This window comes from Muntiacus reevesi, chromosome 2, assembly GCF_963930625.1.
Source record: "Muntiacus reevesi chromosome 2, mMunRee1.1, whole genome shotgun sequence".
Lineage (NCBI taxonomy): Eukaryota > Metazoa > Chordata > Mammalia > Artiodactyla > Cervidae > Muntiacus > Muntiacus reevesi.
The window spans coordinates 134,151,859-134,175,267 of record NC_089250.1 but is presented as its reverse complement, the minus strand read 5'-3'; the positions used below and the strand labels follow the sequence as shown (position 1 = coordinate 134,175,267).

Genomic DNA, 23,409 nt, shown 5'->3' with positions numbered 1-23,409 from the left:
GCGGAGGACTCAGCTGTCGTCGCACCTCCCAGGCTCTTTACGTTGTTGCTTGGGAGCGTCAGCTTTGAGCCAGGGCGTGCGAACATTTCAGCGGAAAATACTAAAGATTAGATTGGCAGAAAAGAGAGTAGAAGCCATGTTTCGAAGACCTGTAGTACAGGTGCTTCGTCAGTTTGTAAGACATGAGGCTGAAGTAGCTAGTAGTTTGGTTCTCGAAAGATCTCTGAATCGCGTGCAGTTGCTTGGTCGTGTAGGTCAGGACCCTGTCATGAGACAGGTAGAAGGAAAAAACCCAGTCACAATATTTTCCCTAGCAACAAATGAGATGTGGCGATCAGGGGAAAACGAAATCTACCAAATGGGTGATGTCAGTCAAAAGACAACATGGCATAGAATTTCAGTGTTCCGACCGGGCCTCAGAGACGTGGCGTATCAGTATGTGAAAAAGGGGTCTCGAATTTTTGTGGAAGGGAAAGTAGACTATGGTGAATATACGGATAAAAATAATGTGAGACGACAAGCAACAACAATTATAGCCGATAATATTATATTTCTGAGTGATCAGATGAAAGAGAAGCCATAGACTGGATGATTCTTCTCTGGCCAGTGTTTGGTACAGTCTCATTTCCAAATCATGCTAATGTTTATAGTTCCTAAGGACAAGAATTAAAATACTCTTTGCTATAAAAAAAAATAAATAAATAAAAGTAAAATAAAATATAAAGTGTTTCCCTGGTTTTCTATGCTTAATTCTTTATGTTACATCAGTCCTTTTTCCAAGTTTTCATCACCATGTAATTCTCTATCATATGGGTAAAGTAGTTTCACAAATTAAGTCAATCTGATTTAAAAGCCATGGGCGATACACATTCAATATGCTATTACCATTAAAAACAGAGCAAATTTGCAAGGCAATGGAAACATAACTATAAGTATTATGAAAATGAGCAAATATTAGGGTTTCCTTTTTTCTTTCTAGCAAAAATAAAACCATTTACCTTGAAACGTGTAAGTTTTTCCGGAATTGGTTAGCCCATAAGTAAAAATCAGTCGACTCTGTCCTTTCAAGAGGTCTTTAACTGGCTGCAGAATGCAACCCTGGAAGAATTCCTTCTGTGTAGTTTCTGGGCCAAAAACCTAAACAAGCATTTTTTAAAACAAGTCTTTTTAGAAAATTTAAGTTAATAGTCACGAGTTCTACCCTTTAATATTTTTAGTATTTCAAAGATTTGTCTTACAAGACTCATTCTTAAAATAGCTGACATATTCCCAATCCCCACAGATACAATTGCTAGTTTAACTACTGCCAAAAGTTTTCATGATAGAAATCTGATCCAGCCAATAATCTTTCATCTAAATTTTTAAAAGAACATTTCCACCAACCACGAAGAGATTGTACAATTTTTACAATGATTTATTCACTTTCAATTACATATTTACACACCTAAAATTTGAGCCCTACCATTGAGAAAAAAATACCAGAACCTAAGATCTAAGTTTCATAAGCACAAGGTGTACAGAGTTCATTATATACAATTAGGAAGCAATTTAGCTTAAGAAAAGAAAAACCTTCAGTTTCATATGGGTACTTACCTTGGAAAAACTGAATTTCTGTGCCATCTGCCCTGAGCTTTTCTCACTTAAACGACCAAGGGTACACTGAGGCTCCTTCAGCACAACAGTCTGTGAATCCAGAATATACACACAGCCCTAGAACACAAATAATTAAAAACCCACAACAAGTAAATTAAAATGATGATATTGTGCCCACTTAATGGAAATAAATTATAAAATTAAATTCAGCACAAACCTCAGACTCTTGTTCTTTTTCTGGCTGTGTGAATGGTCTTACTCGAAGACAAACTTGGAGATAATCTTTAGATTCAGAACTGTTTGCCTTAAGAAGAAGAAAATATTTTAAAGATATAAAATGTAGATTTTCAGGTATCACCTTTCTTTAAAGTGGCTGATTGTCATAGAATAATCTGAGATTATACAAAACCTCTAAGCAAACAGTGACTCTTCTGTTCTCATCCATTTTATATTTGTTTAAAGAAAAACAAATCTGTTTTAAAAAAACAAAAATGCCAGAAAAGATTCAATTTCTCCTGCCTTCTATATTTATATTTAAAGTTTACAAATGCTTCTTTGGCATAAAATCATAACTTTTATAACCAATACAAGTAACACGGCTGAAAGTCACTAAAACACAGAATAGAGTAAATCACAAGTAACCAGAATACTCAATTAACACCAATGCTCAATACCATCATGCACTTTTATTTACTTATTTATTTTGGTGTATTATATTCTCCTTACTGCTTCTTTGAGAAAGGAATTAGCTTAATTCATTTTTTAAAAAATAATTTTAAAGAAATGCTTTATATTAAAAAGTAAAAAGAAAACAATTACATGAAAAACACAATTCACCAAACAAGACACAAGAAGAAAATTTGAAAAACTCTATACCTATTAAAGAAATTCAACTTATATTCAAACAAAATAATCCTATATAGAAACTCCAAGCCCTCCAAAAAGCAATACCATTTGCAATAACCTGGCAGTTCATTGGTAAATTCTCTCAAACATTTAAGGTTATAATCACACAAATTAAAGACAAACTCTAACAAAATGGATAGAGAACACCTTTCAATTAATTTTGAGTTTGACATAACCTGAATACCACAACCTGACAAAGATATCCTCAGAAAAAAAATTACAGAACAATATCCCTAATAATTATAAGATAAAGGCAAAATGTTCTCCAAAGTGTTATACTATCTTCTATTCCCACAAACAGTGGATAAACATGTCAGTTGCTCTGTAAATTCACCAGTGGATGGTGTGGCCAGTCTACTTCATTATTGCCCTTCTACTGGGTGTGATGGTAGCATCTGATTGTGGTTTTAATTTATGCATTTCCCTTATAGTGAAGAAGAACTAAAAGAGCCTCTTAATGAAAGTGAAAGAGGAGAGTGAAAAAGTTGGCTTAAAGCTCAACATTCAGAAAACTAAGATCATGGCATCCCGTCTGATCACTTCATGGCAAATAGATAGGGAAACAATGGAAACAATGAGAGACTTTATTTTTGGGGGGCTCCAAAATCACTGCAGATGGTGATTGCAGCCATGAAGTTAAAAGACGCTTACTCCTTGGAAGGAAAGTTATGACCAACTTAGACAGCATATTAAAAAGCAGAGACATTACTTTGCCAACAAAGGTCCGTCTAGTCAAGGCTATGGTTTTTCCTGTAGTCATGTATGGATGTGAGAGTTGGACTATAAAGAAAGCTGAGCACTGAAGAATTGATGCTTTTGAACTGGGGTGTTGGAGAAGTCTCTTGAGAGTCCCCTGAACTGCAAGGAGATCCAACCAGTCCATCCTAAAGGAAATCAGTCCTGGGTGTTCATTGGAAGGACTGATGTTGAAGCTGAAACTCCAATATTTTGACCACCTGATGCAAAGAGCTGACTCATTTGAAAAGACCCTGATGTTGGGAAAGATTGAAGGTAGGAGAAGGGGACGACAGAGGATGAGATGGTTAAATGGCATCACCGACTCAATGGACAGAAGTTTGGGTAAACTCCGGGAGTTGGTGATGGACAGGGAGGCCCGGCGTGCTGCAGTTCATGGAGTCGCAAAGAGTAGGACACGACTAAGTGACTGAACGGACTATGACTAATGATGTTGAGCACCTTTTCATGTCCATATTAACCCTATGTATAGCTTCTTTTGTGAAGTATCTGTACAAATCTTTTGTCCATTTTTATTAGATTGTTTTCTTATTATTGACATGTAATTGTTTTAAAATATTCTGAAAAAAGTTTCCTATCAGGAAAAAAAGAGGCAAAAGTTCCGTAACAAAATATTAGCTAATATATAAAATAGGAAAGTATATCCTAACAAAAAATAGCTTATCCTGGTGCAAGGTCAAGTTGGCATTCAAAAATCAATTAGTACATTAAAAGAATAAATGAGAAACTTTCATCACTACTAGATGCAAATAAAGTGCATATGAATGACTTGAATTTGATGTACGTATTCAACATCCATTTGTAATAAGAATTACAAGCAGACTGGAATAGAAGGGAACTTCTTTAACCTGATAAAGAGAACATATAAGAACCTATGCTCAACATAGTTGATGACAAAAGACTGAATCAAAGAACAGTTGCAAGATAAGTAACAACAAAGGGATTTCTGCTTTCACCACCTCTATTCAACACTATATTAGAGGTTCTAGATGTTTTAGCCAAAGTCATCAGGTGAAAGGAGGGGGAGAGGAGGAAAGAAGTGAAGGAAAGGGGAAGAGGAAGAAGAGAAGAAAAAGGAAGAAGAAAAGGATGGGAAGGTAGAAATAAAATTGTCTTTATTCACAGACATCATGAGCATCTACATTTTCAGATGTTAAAAATCTAACAACACCTTCAAAAAAGTTACCAGAACTATTAAATGAGTTTAGCAATGTAGTATGATAGAAGACCAATATGCAAAAAGTCATGTTTCTGTATATGTTTAGAAGAAACAGAATTTGATTAAAAAAAAACAATTTGCAATAACCTCAAAAAATTATGAACTAATTAAAGAAAAATCTTGACAAAAGATCGGGAACACCATACACTGAAAATTAAAAAACATTGCTCAGAGAAATTAGAAGGGACCAAAATAAATGGAGATATGCCTCATTCATTATTTGGTAGACTCAGTATTGTTAAGATATTCATTCTTCCAAAACTGATCTACAGATTCAATGCAATTGCAACAAAAAATCGCAGGAAGGTTTTTGGGGGATTAACTGACAAACTCATTTAAAAACTCACAGATAAACGCAAAGTTCCTAGAACAGTCAAAACAATTCTGATAAAGAAGAAATTTGATGGGCTAACACTACCACATGAGTTCAACACATTTTAAAGCTACAGTGATCAAAACAGTGGACTACTGACAGCCAGAGATAGATAAATGAAACAGAATATATAGAGTATTCAAAAATAAACCTTCACATACAAGAATATTTGATTTATGACAAAGCTGTAAAGGAAATGCAGTACAGAAATGATAGCTCTTTCAACAAACTGTGCTAGAACAACTGGAAATCTATATACAATTTAAAAAATAGCAATTTGAATACCTACCTCACATTGTATAGAAAAACTGATTTCAAATGGGTCACAGATCACAGATTTAAATATAAAACTAAAACTAAAAACTTCTAAAAAAAAACATAGAAGAAAACCTTTGTGGCCTTGAGTTAAGCAAAGATTTCTTAGATATGCTACAAACATCACAATACATAATAGAACAAACCGGTAAAATGGACTTTGTCAAAATTTAAAACTTCTCTTCCAAAACACCTGAAGGATGAAAAAACAAGCCATAGAGGAAATACTTGCAAAGGATATATCTGACAGACAGATGTATCCAGAGAACATAAAGAACACTTAAAATTCAATTAAAAAAAAATTCTTTTAATGGGCAAAAGATTTAAATTGACATTTCTCTGAAGACACACAAAGAGAAAATAAGCACATGAAAACATATTTAACATCTTTGGTCATTAGGTAAATGTAAATAACAATTAGATTATCCATACATACCTATTAGAATGACTAAAAATAAAAAGACTACTAAGGATAGCCAACATGAAATTGAAAGAGAGGAACAAAGATGAAGGACTCACAATACCCAACTTTAAGACATACTATAAAGCTACAGTAATCAAGAGAGTGTAGCGCTACAGTAATCAAGAGAGTGTAGCGGTGGCAAAAGAACAGAATCAATGGAACAGAAGAGAGCCCTGGACTAGATCAACATGAATATAGTCAATTGATCTTTGACAAAAAAGCAAAGGCTACACAAGTGAGCAGACAGTCTGTTCAACAAATGGGGCTGGAGCAACTGGACATCCAGATGCAAAAAAATTAACCTAGATGTAGACTTTACACCCGTCAAAGAAAGTAACTAAAAAAGAATACAAACCTAAATGTAAAATGCAAAACGATTAAAATTCTAGAAAATCTGGATGATCCTGTGTTTGGCAATGACTTTTTTTATTCTATGCCACAGGCATGATCTATGAAAGAAATAACAGATAAGCTGGGCTTCATTAAAACTAATTTTATGCTTTGTACAAGACATAATCAAGAGAATGCTAAGACAAGCCACAGATTGGGAGAAAATATGTGCAAAAAAGATACCAAATAAAGGACTATTAACCAAGATATATAAAGAATTCTCAAAATATAACAATAAGAACACAAACTGATTAAAATGGTCCAAAGACCTTACCAGATATCTTATCAAATAAGATATACAGATGACAAATAAGCATATAAGATGCTCCACACTCTATGTCACCAGGGAAATGCAAATTAAAATGAACTATCACTACACATCTATTAGAATAGCCAGTATCTGAACACTGACAACCAAATGCTGGTGAGGATGTGGATCAACAGGAACTCTCACTCACTGCTGGTGGGAATGCAAAATGTTACAGCCATTTTGGAAGATAGTTTAACAGTTTCTTACAAAATTAACCATATTTTTGTTCCATATAATCTAGCAATCATGTTCATTGGTAATTATCCAAAGAAACTGAAAACTTATGTCCACAGAAAACTTGCACACGAATGCTCATAAAATTTTTTTTCATAGTGCCCCAAAAGGAAGCAACTAAAATGCCTTTCAGTAGGTGAATAAATAAACCACAGTACATCCATATAATGGAATATAATTCAGAACTAACTATAATTCATAACTAAATTTATAATTATAAATTATAAACATAAATTAAAATTTTAAACTATATATTTATATAACTAAATATGTATTTATATATATATAACCAAATATATATAAGTATATATTTAGTTTAAATTATAAACTAAACTTAGAACTAAATATAATTCAGAACAATGGAAACAGTGAGAGACTTTATTTTTGGGGGCACAAAATCACTGTGAACGGAGACTGCAGCCATAAAATTAAAAAACGCTTGCTGCTTGGAAGAAAAACCATGACCAACCTTGAAAGCATGTTAAAAAGCAGAGACATACTTTGCTAACAAAGGTCCGTCTAGTCAAATCTATGGTTTTTCCAGTAGTCATGTATGGATGTAGAGAGTTGGGGACTATAAAGAAAGTTGAGTGCTGAAGAATTGAGGCTTTTGAACTGTGGTGTTGGAGAAGACTCTTGAGAGTCCCTTGGACTGCAGGGAGATCAAACCAGTCCATCCTAAAGAAGTGAGTATTTGTTGCAAGGACTGACTGCTAAAGCTGAAGCTCCAATACTATGGCCACCTGATGCAAAGAACTGACTTATTGGAAAAGGTCCTGATGCTGGGAAAGACTGAAGGCAGGAGAAGGGGATGACAGAGAATGAGATGGTTGGATGGCATCACCAACTCAATGGACATGAGTTTGAGTAAGCTCCGGGAGTTGGTGATGGACAGGGAAGCCTGGTGTGCTGCAGTCCATGGGGTTGCAAATAGTGAGATACAACTGAGCAACTGAACTGAACTGAACTGAACATCCATATAATGGAATATAATTCAGAACTAAAAACAACTGAACTATCAAGCCATGGCAAGACATGGAAGAATCTTAGATGTCTACTACTAGGTGAAAGATGCCAATCTGAAATGGCTACAGACAGTATAATCCCAACTATTAAAATATGATATTCTGAAAAAGGCAAAATATTGGAGATAGTTAAAAGATCAATGGTTGGTGGGGCTGGGAAACAGATGAACAGATGAAACATAGATGAATTTAAGGTAGTGAAAATACACTGTATGATACCATAATGATGGATACATGTTATAACACATTTGTTCAATAGAATGTACAACACCAGGAGTAAACCATAATGTAACTATATTGTAAGGAATCTGAGTGATTATGTGTCAAAGTACATCCATGAATTGTAACAAATGTACCTCTGTGGTTGGAGATGTTAATAATGAAGGAAGCTATGTGGGGGCAGAGAAAATATGGGAAATCATTGTATCTTCTGTTCATTTTAGCTGTGAATATAAAACTCCTCTAAAAAATGAAGTCTCTTTAAAAACAAACAGATTAACCACACCAAGAGTTGGTGAGGATGTGGAAGAACTTAACTCTCACACACTGTTACTGGGAATATAAAATGCTATTATCACTTTGAAAAAGTTTGATAGTTTCCTAAAAATGATCCAGTCATTCCAATCTTAGGTATTCATCCAAGGGGGGAAAAAAAGGAAACATATATCCATACAAAGATTTGTATACAAAATTTCATAAAAGCTTTGTCATAGCCAGACACTATAAACACATGTGTCCATCAGCAAGCAAATGCCACTGTGATACAAAAGCAGACCTAGAAGACCTAGAAAATAAGTAAACCAATCAATACTTGAATTTCATATAATTTTCATGTCATGAAATAGGATTTTCCTTCTTCAACCATCTAGATATGCAAAAACCAGTGACAGCTTGTGAGCAGTACAAAAACAGGCCATCCCTTTCTCTCTTTTATGATTAAATAAGCTAAAGTAAAAGAGCCTACCACACGAAATGGGTATTAAATAATTGCTATTCTTTTATCTATGTTCCCTATACTCCCTCTTCCCCTTCCATCATTTTCTTTTTTTTACCATTTCATTGCTTTTTTTTAAATTGGGTATTTAATGGTTGCTGTGCATTTTTGCTTTTCAGAGCTCACACAGAGGTATTTTAGGCAGGCTCTAGTTACTGTTGTTGTTTTAATGTTTCGTGGGGGAAATGAGGGCTTGGAGCATTCTAGTCTGCCTTTTTGCTAGTGTCAGTTCCTAGACCATTTACTTACAAAACACACACACATACACACACAAAACAAAGTCACTCTGAGTGGTTTTAAATTCACAGCAAAACTGAGGACAGAGAAAGTGCATGAGGAAGTACAAAGTTCTCATGTACTCTCTGTCCCCACAAGCAGTTTCCCCCACTATCACCCCCCCCAACCAGAGTGGTAACTTTGTTACATGTCATTATCACCCAAAGTACACAGTTTCCATTAACTGGAGTTCAGTCTTTTTTTTTATTAGACTGTAGTTGATTTACAATGTTGTTAGTTTCTCCTATACAGCAAAGTCAATCAGTTATACCTATGCATATATCCACTCCATCTGTCTTTATAAAATGGGTTAGTACATCTCTAAGGCATCAAAGTTAATCTAATCTGTAGTAAAGAGAATATAAATAAATTGAACATAAATTTGTAAGAAAAAGTCTATAAAGAGAGCAAACATAGTAATAGGTAGGGTGGTAGAAACTTAGTAATGTTTATTTCTTAAACATTACTAGTTAATTTTTTTTTTAATCTGCATTATTTTTTAAACTAAGGCCTGCAGTTCCCAGGGGCATAGTGGAATATTTGACATTTTTGAGAGAATCATAGTAATACTTGACACAAGTGGAAAACCATGAAGTAATTTGGTTTCAACACTGGATCACACTACTTCTTTTGATGATGTCATGTTAGTGAAGCTGGATTTCTTACTGGTTGTGATGAAAAGCAAGTACAACCCCAAAACAATGAAGAAAAGGAAATGAAGGTGGCAGTGTCTAATCTGATTCCAAAGCTTGAGAAGTTGTGCAGCACCCAAAAGGCACACATAACCCATTACTAAGTAACCTTTAGTTGGTGAAGAAGGATGTTAAAATTCTTTTTTCATTTAATTTTTTCTCAAATGGCTACTAGGTCAGGCATAAATAGTTATTAAGTTGTCTGCACCTACTATTTGGAAAGGAACTGTTATATATTTAGGGCATCATGAGAAATTTACTGAGATAAAACTTTGTCTTAAACCTACAAAGTTTGAAAGCTCATCTTTAGTCATATCAGTCAACAAGTATATGTGTGCATGTGTGAACATGTCCATTTTCACTGAATCACAACAATCAACATAATTCTTTTCTTGTACTTACCTCAGTGCTTGAAGCAACTAAGGAAAATTCACGAGAGAGGTCAAGCTTAATGCCATCAAAATTTATTTCTGAAGGTCTTGCAAGTGGGTCAGCACTGAAAACATAAGATGGTCTAGACATCCCGTCTTGATTTAAATTGGATTCCATTCTGCAAGAGTAACAGTAACATCTTTAGAAAATCTCAATAAATCAGCATATAAACCATCCAAAGTTTAAAAAGTCTATGAGTCCAGCCCACTACTTCTTGCCATATAACTAGAGTTCCAAAAGAAAGATATTACTATTTCATCTATAACATGAAGAGCCATGGAAAAGACAAAAGAACAGATTATTTACAGATTCTAAATCAACTAATATTGGACATTGCCTACTACTACTATTCATGTGATCCAAACTATAGGTGGACTCATCCAAAGAGATTTCATGAGTGAAGATAATCCACAAAGTAAGATAGTATAAAACATTCAGTCTCTGTCTGAAATGCTCTCAGAAGTCAAATAGGTGGAGTAAGTATAACCTTGTGCTTAGTTATTTAGTGTCTTCTGAAGAATATTACAGACTTTGTAATGTTTTAGCATTTATGAGTTAAATTCAGTTATCTGGACAATTACTTTCAACTGAATTCTTTCAAATAATACAAGCAAGAAGTGAAGTACTGGGCATTCCCTGGTGGTTCAGGGGTTAGGACTCAGCATTTTCACTGTAAGGGGTAGGGTTCAATTCCGGGCTGGGAAAATGAGATTCTGCAAGCCATGCGGCAGGACCAAAAAAAAAAAAAAGTGATGTGAACGTATTTAAAGCAGTACCTAATATGTCACAGGTGAATATGGAATAATTTACCTGTAAACTACTACACCCAAAAAAGATGCCCTTTTCATTATAGGGGACTAGAATGCAAAAGTAGGAAGTCAAGAAATACCTGAAGTAACAGGCAAATTTGGCCTCGGAGTACAGAATGAAGCAGAGAGCAACAGAGTTTTGCCAAGAGAACGCACTGGTCATAACAAACACCCTCTTCCAACAACACAAGACACTATACATGGACATCACCAGATGGTCAATACCAAAATCAGACTGATTTTATTCTTTGCAGCCAAAGATGGAGAAGCTCTATACAGTCAGCACAAACAAGACCGGGAACAGACCCTGAACTCCTTATTGCCAAATTCAGACTTAAACTGAAGAAAGTAGGGAAAACCACTAGACCATTCAGGTATGACCTAAATCAAATCCCTTACAATTATATAGTGGAAGTGACAGATAGATTCAAGGGATTAGATCTGATAGAGTGACTGAAGAACTATGGACGGAGGTTCATGACACTGTACAGGAGACAGGGATCAAGACCAACCCCAAGAAAAAAAAATGCAAAAGGCCAAAATGGTTGTCTGAGGAGGCCTTACAAATAGCTGAGAAAAGAAGAGAAGCTAAAGGCAAAGGAGAAAAGGAAAGATATACCCATATGAATGTAGAGTTCCAAAGAATAGCAAGGAGATAAGAAAGCCTTCCTGAGCGATCAATGCAAACAAATAGAGTAACATAACAGAGTGGAAAGACTAGAGATCTCTTCAAGAAAATCAGAGATACCAAGGGAACATTTCATGCAGAGATGGGCACAATAAAGGACAGAAATGGTATGGACCTACCAGAAGCAGAAGATATTAAGAAGAGGTGGCAAGAATATACAGAAGAACTATCCAAAAAAGAGCTTCACGACCCAGATAATCACAATGGTATGATAACTCACCTAGAGCCAGACATCCTGGAATGTGAAGTCAAGTGGGCCTTTGGAAGCATCACTACGAACAAAGCTAGTGGAGGTGATGGAATTCCAGTTGAGCTATTTCAAATCCTAAAACATGACGCTGTGAAAGTGCTGCACTCAATATGCAAGCAAATTTGGAAAACCCAACAATGGCCACAGGACTGGAAAAGGTCAGTTTTCATTCCAATCCCAAAGAAAGGCAATGCCAAAGAATGCTCAAACTACTGCACAACTGCACTCATCTCCCACGCTAGTAAAGTAATACTCAAAATTCTCCAAGCCAGGCTTCAGCAATACGTGAACCGTGAACTTCCAGATGTTCAAGCTGGACTTAGAAAAGGCAGAGAAACCAAGGATCAAATTGCCAACATCTGTTGGATCATCAAAACAGCAAGAGAGTTCCAGAAAAACATCTATTCTGCTTCATTGATTATGCCAAAGCCTTTGACTGTGTTGATCACAACAAACAGTGGAAAATTATTCTTAAAAAGCTGGAATACCAGACCACCTGACCTGCCTCTTGAGAAATCTGTATGCAGGTCAGGAAAGCAACAGTTAGAACTGGACATGGAACAGACTGGTTTGAAATCAGGAAAGGAGTACGTCAAGGCTGTATATTGTCACCCTGCTTATTTAACTTACATGCAGTGTACATCATGAGAAATGCTGGGCTAGATGAAGCACAAGCTGGAATCAAGATTGCCGGGAGAAATATCAATAACCTCAGATATGCAGATGACACCACCCTTATGGCAGAACGCAAAAAAGAACTAAAGAGCCTTATGATGAAAGTGAAAGAGGAGGGTAGAAAAAGTTGGCTTAAAACTCAACATTCAAAAACTAGGATCATGGCATCTGGTCCCCATTGCTTCATGGCAAATATACGGGGAAACAATGGAAACAGTGGCTGACTTTATTTTTGGGGGCTCCAAAAATCACTGCAGATGGTGACTGCAGCCATGAAATTAAAACGCTAGACCCCTGGAAGAAAAGTTATGACCAACCTAGACAGCATATTAAAAACCAGAGACATTACTTTGCTGACAAAGGTCTGTCTAGTCAAAGCTATGGTTTTTCAAGTAGTTATGTATGGATGTGAGAGTTGGAGTATAAAGAAAGTTGATCGCCAAAGAATTGATGCTTTTGAACTGTGGTGTTGGAGAAGACTCTTGAGAGCCCCTTGGACTCCAAGGAGATCAAACCAGTCCATCCTAAAGGAAATCAGTACTGAATATTCATTGGAAGGATGGATGCTGAAGCTCTAATACTTTGGCCACCTGATGCAAAGCACTGACTCATTTGAAAAGATCCTGATGCTGGGAAAGATTGAAGGCAGAAGAAGGGGATGACAGAGGATGAGATGGTTCGACGGCATCACTGACTCAATGGACATGGGTTTGAGTAAACTCCAGGAGTTGGCGATGGACTGGGAGGCCTGGCGTGCTGCAATCCATGGGGTGCCAAGAGTCGGACATGACTGAAGGACTGAACTGAACTGAAACTACTACAACTAAATTAAGCATCAAGTCACTAAATTTAAAGACAAATGTAGAGGTAAGCTTCACTGATAAGGTATTAACATTCAAATATTTACTGAGAATCCACTAGGCGCACAGTATCAGGGAGAAATGGAGAGGGCACTATACTCTTTGAATATTATGACATATTCAGAACAGTTACTGCCAATAAGGTTCCTGGCTCAAGAAGGTACTTGTAATGGGCATCCACAGGCATTAAGTAAATGAGCCAAAGACGGCCCCTGTATACTGGCCCTGCATTGTTTACTTCCTCACAGCAGGCTGGCAACATTAGTTTAAAAACCCCCTGAGGTGTCAAACTCAAATTTTTATACATCTGTTTGCTTTATATATAGCCAAAATAATCTTAGTTTTAGCCATTTAGAGCCCATCTGGTTTGCACATTCCATGAAACTGCACTCAACCATCCACTAGCCGCAGACAAAATCCAAGACTATAAAGACCCCAAGCCACTGCTGCCCTTTGAAGTTCTCAGACATGTAGACTCCCTACTGCGTTGCTGAGCAAGGACTTATACTGAGCTCCCTTTGCTGTTACTCCCACTTCTCCCCAATTCCTTACCCTCCCCTTCTAGGTGACAGCCCTTCACTCTAGCCTCCGAGAAGTCTCATGCTTCGGGCAGCTTTAAAGCGCGCAGTCCTGTCCGAGCGCTCACCTGCTAAAGTTCCTTGTGTGTTACTGCCACCGTGTGGTGGTATCTTTTTCCTTGATCAGAGCTGAAACCCTCAAACTCAATACAAGGCTGTTTCTCTTTTTTCCCTAAACTTCAAAGATTTAAAGAAACTATACATTTACACTTCAACAAAACCCAGTAAACTACAAGATCAACCAACCATACAATTAAGCACATTTAATCTTTATTGCTTTTTGCTGTCATTGTATCATCAATGATGTAATCAAAATGAGAAAAGTTATTTAAATGTAGTTTGATAGAATATTTCAAATATTCAACTTATGAGTGAAACTTAGAAAGAAATAGTATCTGATAGAATAAAAACCACTGATCTAGAACAAAGAAAAGTTTACAAAAACATGAATGCAATGGCTTGACATTTCATAACTGAAATTTCATGGAAATGCTCAGGAAACTGGAAAGTAACCCTCATTCTTTGCCTTCAATTAATTTTTGGCTTAAAAAAATGTTGACACATATTTATGAAATTACTAAGCTAAAAAGAATACTGTACCTCCTTTAAAAAAAATATGGTTACAGTTGTTTGTGCTTGATTCTATGTTCAGTTTTCAATGAACAAACTGCCCCTTAACAATCATAAAATTGAGAGATATATTGTCATTTCCTGTACTTTTAGTTAACTTCTATGGATGTGTGGCCTCCCTAACTAGACTAGAAACAAGAGCAAGGACCTTGTCTTATACTACTCTGTACCCCTACAACAAATTCAGAGATTTAGGCAGTGACAAAGACTCCCTGTGTAGTGGGTTAAATAATAATAAATAAAATCCTCTATGCGCAAAAAAGAATTTTTTTTTGGTCCTGTATTATCTCTAGCCAACAGCAGGGTTCAAGTCCTCAGTGCGGAAGGCTGTTCCCACGTCTGAGAGATGGTATCCTTTATCTTCTCTCCAATGAGATTTCATGGTTGAAGACGGATTGCTACTGAGGTTGCTGAATGTCATCCACAAAGTACAAAGCCTTCACAATTAACTTATGAGTCTTTTACATTATTTTGCAACCTGAAGTCTCAGGTCTTGGACATTTAATAAAACGTACACATTTTGCTATGGCTGTTTCGGAGTAATGCTACCTTGTTTTAAGAACGGATTCAAACCTGAATTTGATCAGCTTGGGGATTAAAAACAAGCTAACCCATAAGGCTCGAACTTCTGTCAATTAGCCCTTCAGTAAGGAATATTAGAGAGCGGCACTACGCAGGAATCACTGAACCAAAAAGTATAATGAGATGGGGGAAACCTTTCAAACGGGGGGTGGGGGGTGGGGGGTTGGAGATGACTGCAGTCATCGCACTCGCCACACACACCCCCTTTCGCTCCGCACTGCAAAGACCAAGAAGGGAGCGCCCCGGCACCAGTGGTAGCAGTCTGGAAATAACTGCACAGACATCGAGCCCCCACCTGCCCTAAAAACAGACCAAGCCACTTGCCGAGCAAACTGCTCACCTTGGGGATACAGACACCAGATTCGGCAAAGGAGGCCTGATCCTCACAGCAGCAGCAACAATAATAAAAATACTAAGGACTGCAAATACATAGTGCTTACTGTACCAATGGCACTATTTCTAACAGTTTTACCTTATCGTCGTAAGAGCCGGAAAGGTAGGTTCTAAAATTAACCCCTTTTAACAGCTGAAGAAACTGAGGCCCAGAGAGACCGAAGTCGTTGCCCTGCCTCAGAGCTAATAAGCGGCGGTTGTTGTCGTTCAGTCGGTTGTGTCCGACTCTTTGCAACCTCAGGGACTGAAACGGCGGAGACCAGATTTAAACCCTAACGCTAGTAAAACGGCCCTCCACTGGCTCCACCCGGAGCCCCAGGTATCGACAGTAACCTGAGGGGCGTCTCGAGCCCCGTCGGAAGGTACTCACACCGTCTGAGACCTTTCTTCACCTCACCTGGCATGTACGCAGTCCCCCATTTCCTTCCTCGCACCCTCATCTGCAAACGTTACCCTGCCAGCCCGACCCGCGACCAGAACCGAGTTATTACCCTTTTCAAATTCAAACAATGGCGGCCAGGGTCCCGCATTGAACGCTGGGAGTGGGCGGAGCTTCCGGGAAGACGCGTCGGAGCGCCGCGGTCTCCTTCTGTAGACCGCTCCCGGGAGAAGCTTTCAAATTTAGGGGCGGGTCTCGGTATGCCGAGCGACCAATGGGCGGAAGCAGACTGGAGAGCGGCTAGTGGGCGGAGCTTCCTGCGGGTTTCCGCGTGCCAAGTTGGGTAGGTTGCTGCTTCCTGGCTGAGGTGGGTACCACCCTGTCTTGGCAGCGTTGCGGATCTCGGATTCTAATCTGGAGACAATAAAGACGTAGCTGAGGCCCCGAATTGAGGCCGCTGCCACTGCACTTAGCTCCGCGACTCCCCTAGGGACCAGGTGAGAAATGAATGGCAGGCCTTTTCACTGTGGGCCGGTACAGGCTCTGCTTCGAAAGAGTAACTTAGAATGAGCTGCCCGCACCCAGAAGGTCACTTCACTTCCTTCGCTTCTTGATCCTACCTGTTGTCCATAGGCGCCCTCATGGACAAGGTACATTTTTCTCAGAAAAGATTTTCAAAAGCATTCTTCTCTTTTTGTGGGTTTTTGTTGTTGTTGTTGTTGTTGTTTGCCATTCTGAAAATATAAAGCAGCTACCTATCTTCCACGCACAGGCAAGGTCTTTGCAGTGCTCAAAATGTAAGTGCCAGTACATCTTCTCAGATTATTTTAAAGTGATCCTTTTCTTTTGATGCAGTGTTATTACAGTCATATGACAAGTTATTTACTACTTGGGCCATCTCTATGTGCTGTGCTTCATTTCAAAGAAAAGTAACTGCTAACGTTAACTGAGCATTACCTTGTGCCAGCCATGGTCCTAAGCACTTTGAAACTGGTTATGGTACTGATCCTGAGAACAACCCTATGAGGAAGATACTGTTAATATGCACTTTTTATAGATTTTGAACAACCTATGAGGTAGGTACTGTTACTATGCTCTTTTTATAGATTTTGAGGAAACTGAATTCAAGATTAAATAATTTGCTCAAAGGCATACAGCTATTAATGGTGGAACTGGGAATTTAAACTCAGCTGGATGACTTCAAGACCTGCTGCCTCACATGTGATCCTATTTTCCACTGTTTTACTTGGTTAGTAGCATTTGTAGCATAGTAACTGTTCCGTTGAGCTTACTGTCTTTCTTTTTCTTATTCTTTGTTTGTGTTCCCTATGACTTACCCCCCTTCCCTTTCTAACTTCCCACTGTCTCATTCAGTTTGCTTTCTTTCCCCACAAAATCATCATATTTGTGGTGAGCCAGTTTGGAGAAAAGAAGGGATGCAAGGCCAGGAGTGAAAATGAACAGAGAAAGTAGGTGTGAAAAGGAAGAAGGGAGAGATGATCAAATAAAACTGGAATTTACTGCTTGGGCTGGAACTTCAGTCTTTAGGGGCCTCTGTGTCAAACTCATTACCCTTTCAGTCAAGTCTACCCAAAAGTCTACCCTTCCAGTCTGCACCTCATAATGCCTGTTTTGCTTTTTACTAGCTGTTACTGATTCCAGCTCTTGGGCCCTCCAGGTGCTACATTTATTTATTGTTCAACAAATATTTATGGAAAACCTGCTAAGTGCCAAACACTAGACTAGGAGGTATTGAGACGGTGGAGGAAAGCTACCAAAACAGACCCTAACCCTCGAGGAGCTTCGTTGTTGTTGTGTCTGACTGTTTGCGACCCAATGAAGTATAGCATGCCAGGCTTCCCTGTCCATCACTGTCTCCAGGAGTTTGCTCAGACTCATGTCCACTGAGTTGGTGATGCCATCCAACCATGTCATCCTCTGTTGCTCCCTTCTCTTGCCCTCAGTCTTTCCCAGCATTGGGGTCTTTTCCAATGAGTTGGCTTTTCGCATCAGGTGGCCAAAGTATTGGAGCTTCAGCTTCAGCATCAGTCCTTCCAATGAATATTCAGGGTTGATTTCCTTTAGGTTTGACTGGTTGGATCTCCTTGCTGTCCAAGGGACTCTCAAGAGTCTTCTCCAGCATCACAGTTCGAAAGGATCAGTTCTTTGATGCTCAACCTTGCTTATGGTCCAACTCTCCCATCTGTCCATGACTGCTGGAAAAACCATAGCTTTATATGGACCTTTGTCAACAAAGTGATGTCCCTACTTCTTAATGCACTGTCTAGATTTGTCATAGCTTTTCTTCCAAGTATCTTTTAATTTTGTGACTGCAGTCACCGTCTGCAGTGATTTTGGAGCCCAAGAAAATAAAAACCTGTCACTGTTATATTCAAATAATTGACAAAAAAATTGCAAATACAAATAAAAAGACATAAATAATTGAGAAATTACAACTGTACTGAGTGGTTTGAAGAAAATGTTTAGAGCTGTAAGACAGTGTCACCACACCCTGAGCAAGTAGTGTTTGATCTGGATCTCCAAGGGTTATTAGGTGTTAAATAAGTTTAAAAAAAAAGAGAGGAGTAAGCACCCAGGTATAGGGGCAGGATAAATATATGAACCAGTGGATTTTCTGCCTTCTTTTATTCTAGCTCTCAGAAGCATTCCTCACAGTTTGTTTCATCCACACAGTTAAATGTTTCAGCCTTGAAACATTCTTCCTTTGACTTCTGGGCCAGCAAAAGGTCACCCTCTCCTTGTTTACTGTTAATCTCTGACTTAGCATATTCAATATGGGACCATGAATTTTCATTGCAAAACGGGAAGCCTCTCCTCCCTAATCTGTGCCTCAGTAAATGACACCACCACGCATCTACCTAGTTATTCATGAGGAAGAACCATCTCTGAGTTCTCCTTTTCCCTCACCACTCTCATCCAGTTCGTAAACAAATGTATCTGTTGTACTTTTTTGTTAGAAGTGAAATAAATGCTTGCTTCTCTTTTCATTGCCCAGACCCCTGCAGCCTCCAGCTGGCCGCCTGCTTCACATCCTGTTCTCCGTTATTTATAGGGCGGCAAAACCAGCTTCACGTGGGAATGATCATGTCAGCCTTTGGCTTAAAGCACTTCAATGATGTTTTAGAATAAAATGATATTTATATTGTTCAGTGAAGAAAAAAGATGCAAAAGTATATAAAAACTGTACTATTATGTAAGCAAGAAGAAGAAATGAGAGTTTACATACATATGTATTCCACACACATTTTTGGTATATTTTTGAAGATAGAAATATTAAAACTAGAAAACAGAAAATTAGTTGTAAATGGCTATCTGTTGGGGATGGGAATGTGACTTCTGTAACTTTAAAAAAAAAAAACAGAATTTTGCCTTTTCAAAAAATTAAACCTAAAAATAAAAGCAAGCCCTAAAATGTAATGCAAAGAAAGAGATGAATATACCTGTATATCAAATTGTCAGCATAGCTACACAGAGATAAAGAGCCTGTTCAATTAACTTGGGCACAGTATTCTATGTACAGGAGTTAGGAGTTGTGGGATATGATGAAGAGCAAAAAGAAATGCAAAAAAATTAATAACTTGGCCTAGTAGACTTGATGTTGAAATGGGTCTTGGTATAAACTTGAAACTATTAAGTATGTGTTACAGGAAAAAGCAAATCAGTAAATATATTCATATTTGGTTCCAGGGTTCTCACTGTGGGAGAAGAGAAATAAATATGGTATGATAGAAAGTAAAGAAGAATCCCATGATGTTAGATTTGAATTGGTAGTAGAATGACCTGGATTGTTTGGTTTTTTTATCTTTTTTTATCTTAATTGGGTCCACTGACAGGGCCTGGAGGCCTAGAAGCCCTGGCACCCCAGTAACAATGAATATCTCAGGACCAAGCCACCAAAATGGTTTCTAAATACCATTTATCACTAAAAGAAACCAGTGCCTCTTGGAGAGAACGCTGCTTCTAGGTCTGGGGCAAGGAAATTATAAAGTGAACCTAGAACATTCTTGTCAGAAAAAGCAAAGACGTTTTCACAGATGAATAGTCATTTTAACAAAGGACACTGGATCTGGCCTAACAGGTTTTACACCACCATGTTTGGAACAATTTGTGCATGAAAAGAATAATGATGATAATAGTTTAATAACACATTTAATGATTTAACTCCTCTTTGTAGGAGGGTGGATGAGGGAGAAGAGGACTAAAAATGGAAAGCTCTTCACACGAGAATGCCAGTTAATGCAAAAACAATAGTAAAATATCCCCACTTTGCAACTCCCAATGTAAAAATTGACATCCCTGCTAAGTCACTTCAGTCATGTTGGACTCTTTGGGACTCTAGACTGTAGTCTGCCAGACTCCTCTATCCTTGGGATTCTCCAGGCAAGAACCCTGGAGTAGGCTGTAATACCCTCCTCCAGGGGATCTTCCTGACCCAGCAATTGAACCTGTGTCTCTTATGTCTCCTGCTTTGACAGGCAGGTTCCTTAATCACTAGCACCACCTGGGGAACCCAAAAATCAACATAGATAAAGCTTATCAGTGAATGCTAAAACAATGAATTGTGTGTGTGTGGTCACTCAAGATTGACTCTTTGTGACCCCATGGACTGTGGCCCACCAGGCTTCTCTCTCCATGGCACTTTCCAGGCAAGAATACTGGAGTGGATTGCTAGTTCCTACTCCAGGGGATCTTCCTGACCCAGGGATCGAACCTGCATCTCCGGCATTGGCAGGCAGATTCCTGCCAGTGCACCACCTGGGAAGCCTGCCAGAAATGTTTAACCTGAATCTAATCATGAGGACCATTTTACAGGTCAACAGACCTAGAATGTCAGTGTTAGGGAAAGAGAAAGTCAAAAGTTGTGGTGCTTGTTGCTAAATGAAATTCATGAATCTTCATTGGTTATAGATTTTTTAAAAAGTAACTGCAAAAAGAAAAACATTTTGTGGACAATTGGGGAAATTTAAATATGGATTATATAGTAGATTATACTGAATCAGTATTAATTTGGGAGCATGTGATAATTTGTGACCATATAGAAGCATGTCTTTATTTTGGAAAGATGTTTGCTTCAGTATTTAGCAGCAAAGTGTGTCAGTGTCTGCAACTACTTACCTTCAGAAGATTTAAGGGGGGAAACAGAATGTTAGGGAGAACAAAAGAAGAGAGAACAAAGAAAATAGAACCAAAACAGTTATGTGACAAACAGTTCATAGTTCTTATAGCTTTGACCTTTTCTAAAATGAAAAGGGAAAATAAATCCTGATTGTTTTGGTGTTGTTTTTTTTTTTTTTGGCCACACTGCCCTGCATGTGGGATCATAGCTCCCTGACCAGGGATTGAACCCACACCCCCCCCTACATTGGAGGGTAGAGTCTTGACCCACACCCCCTCCACTGGAAGACAGAATCTTAACCACTGGACCACCAGAAGTCCCCCAAATTCCTAATTCTTATGATGACCTACTAAGCCCTACAAGATCAGGTATCAGCCAGTCTCACTCCCCACTTTCTTACCTCTATGCAATGAGTTCTACTCTGGGTACCTCAAATACACCAGTCTCTTCTAGCATATGTGAACCTTTGCATAGATTCCCTCCACCTGAGTTCTCGCCTCTCCATTTATCATGTGACTCACTTCTCTTCCTCCTTTAGATTTCCTCTATCACATTACCTACTTAGAAAAGACTTTCTGTCCGTCTTATCTCAAATGCTCCTCTTTTTTGTTTGCAGGCTAGATTTCATTTTCCTACTTATTGCAACCAGCAATTATTATCTTTTTTACAGTAATTATCACATGTCTGGTTTTTGTTGCCATTGTACTCCCACCTCCTTAAAGGTAAGTTCTATAAGAGCCATGTTTATCTTGGTCATTGCTGTATCCTCAGTGATTCTGTAAACACGTGGTGATCAAACAAATACTTGCTGAACAATGAATGAAGGCTGATGTGGCTGAGGTGGGTGGAGAGGGATGGGCTAAGGCCAGATCCTACAAGGCTTAGTCAGCCAAGTTACGGATTTGGATTCTTATCCTAAGAACAATGAGAAAGGACTGTTGTAAGTGTGCGTATCATACAGTACCATTTGCCTTTGTGTTTTAAAAAGGTTAATCTCCTGGAGCAGAGGATAGAGGCACCCGAGGAGAATGCAGTTGAACCAGCTAGGAGGCTATTACAGCCATCCCAGCAAGAGGTGGTGATAACATGGACATGGGAGATGGCAGAGCAGATGCAGAAAACTGAACAGATTTCAGAGGTATTTTTTCCTGCTTTTTTCATCTCAGCACCAGCCACTACTTTTCCCTTAGAAACACAGAGCCAACTTGATTGGGAGATGCTTAAGATTTAGGCCCATTCCAAATAATTCCCATTAGTCCCCTTGAAGTGAACGTTAGCATAAGATGAAAATATTAAGTTGCATCAAGCTGATTTCTTGCTCTGATCACAGCCTGTACAAGTAGTAATAGTTAAGTTCCTCTGTGCTGGATACTGTTCTAAGCACTTTATATTCATTCAATCCTAGATACCATGTGAAGTATTCTGTTATCAGTACCCTGCCTTTAGTTGTTGTTCAGTTGCTAAGTCATGTCCGACTCACTGCCTTCAGTAGATGAGAAAACCGAGACATGTCCCTATTGAGGAATAGTAGAGGTATTTACTACATAGAGGTGTTAGGTTTAGTCAGGTAATGTCTATACTTTTAAAAATGCCTAGCACATGTTAAATAATAACTTATTGTACAAATAGTAAATGATAGAATTGGAATCTGGGTAGATGGCTATAGAGTCTGCACAGTTAACCACTGCTTCCTACTGCTTCTTAAAGTTTGGACTGAACACCCCTGAAACTCCATTGAAAGAAGACTGAGTGACTAGCTCCTGCTGCAAAGTCATCTCCAAACGCAGAACTAATGTAGACAGTTTCTCAATCCAAAAACTGAGTAGGTATTTTTGCAAAGGTTTGAATAACAGGTTCAACAAACATTTATCAAGTACCCATTATGCAGTAGGTATCTCTGTCTTTAAGAAGGCTTCATCCTAAAGCAAGTCTTTCTCAATCTGAAATTTCAAGCAAAAATATAATCCCTGTTCCCTACAGCACCCATTGTATGTAATGCAATCTTTTCTCTCTTGTGCCTTTAGAATGGTATTACTTCTGTGGCCATCCTGAGAAAACTGAGAGAATAGTCACACGAATAATTTTTTTTTATATCCTGTGGTTTATTTGGGGAAATCCATGCACAATTTCAAAACAGTATGACAAATGTTATGATAAAAGTGTACAAAGAGTAATAGGAGCAGAATGAGAATAATTTAGAGTGACAACTTCTGATGATAGACAGATTTGAGTTTGAATATAAGCTCAGTCACTTACAGGAAGTGACCTCAGGAAGGATATAAAAGTCTCCCTAAAGTTGTGAGGATTAAAATAGCATTTGTTAGTTATTTAGTAAAGCCTAACACATAATATGTTTCATCATGGTATTTGTTTTTATTCAGTCTGCGTAAGTCACTGGTATGCAAGCTCATGAGTGTCTGTCTAGAACCTCTGTAACCCTGACACTTACA

General features: G+C 38.2%; 2 protein-coding genes and 1 pseudogene across 8 annotated transcripts in view; 2 read left to right on the top strand and 1 right to left on the bottom strand.

Annotated features, from left to right (window-relative positions):
* Positions 1-16,028, bottom strand: part of KIF20B (kinesin family member 20B) — an 83,023-nt gene extending 66,995 nt beyond the window's left edge. For 4 of the 5 annotated variants that reach the window (XM_065922891.1, XM_065922893.1, XM_065922895.1 and 1 more), the window contains exons 1-5: positions 15,841-15,936; positions 9,949-10,096; positions 1,811-1,897; positions 1,594-1,710; positions 999-1,137 (exon numbers count right to left, since the gene is read on the bottom strand). In XM_065922891.1, the coding sequence (XP_065778963.1) occupies positions 999-1,137; positions 1,594-1,710; positions 1,811-1,897; positions 9,949-10,096; positions 15,841-15,863 (514 nt within the window). In that variant the 5' untranslated portion in view covers positions 15,864-15,936. Of the gene's footprint in view, positions 1-998; positions 1,138-1,593; positions 1,711-1,810; positions 1,898-9,948; positions 10,097-15,840 lie in introns of all 5 variants that reach the window. The other variant, XM_065922892.1, reaches the window with a different exon arrangement.
* On the top strand, positions 137-583 carry LOC136158221 (single-stranded DNA-binding protein, mitochondrial pseudogene; annotated as a pseudogene).
* Positions 16,029-16,158: 130 nt separating the features above from the next.
* Positions 16,159-23,409, top strand: part of PANK1 (pantothenate kinase 1) — a 110,287-nt gene continuing 103,036 nt past the window's right edge. Inside the window, exons 1-3 of one of the 3 annotated variants that reach the window (XM_065922880.1) lie at positions 16,159-16,319; positions 16,929-17,071; positions 21,948-22,097. The gene's annotated coding sequence lies outside the window, so the exon portion shown is untranslated. Of the gene's footprint in view, positions 16,320-16,367; positions 16,473-16,928; positions 17,072-21,947; positions 22,098-23,409 lie in introns of those variants that run through there. The other 2 variants (XM_065922881.1, XM_065922882.1) reach the window with 2 other exon arrangements.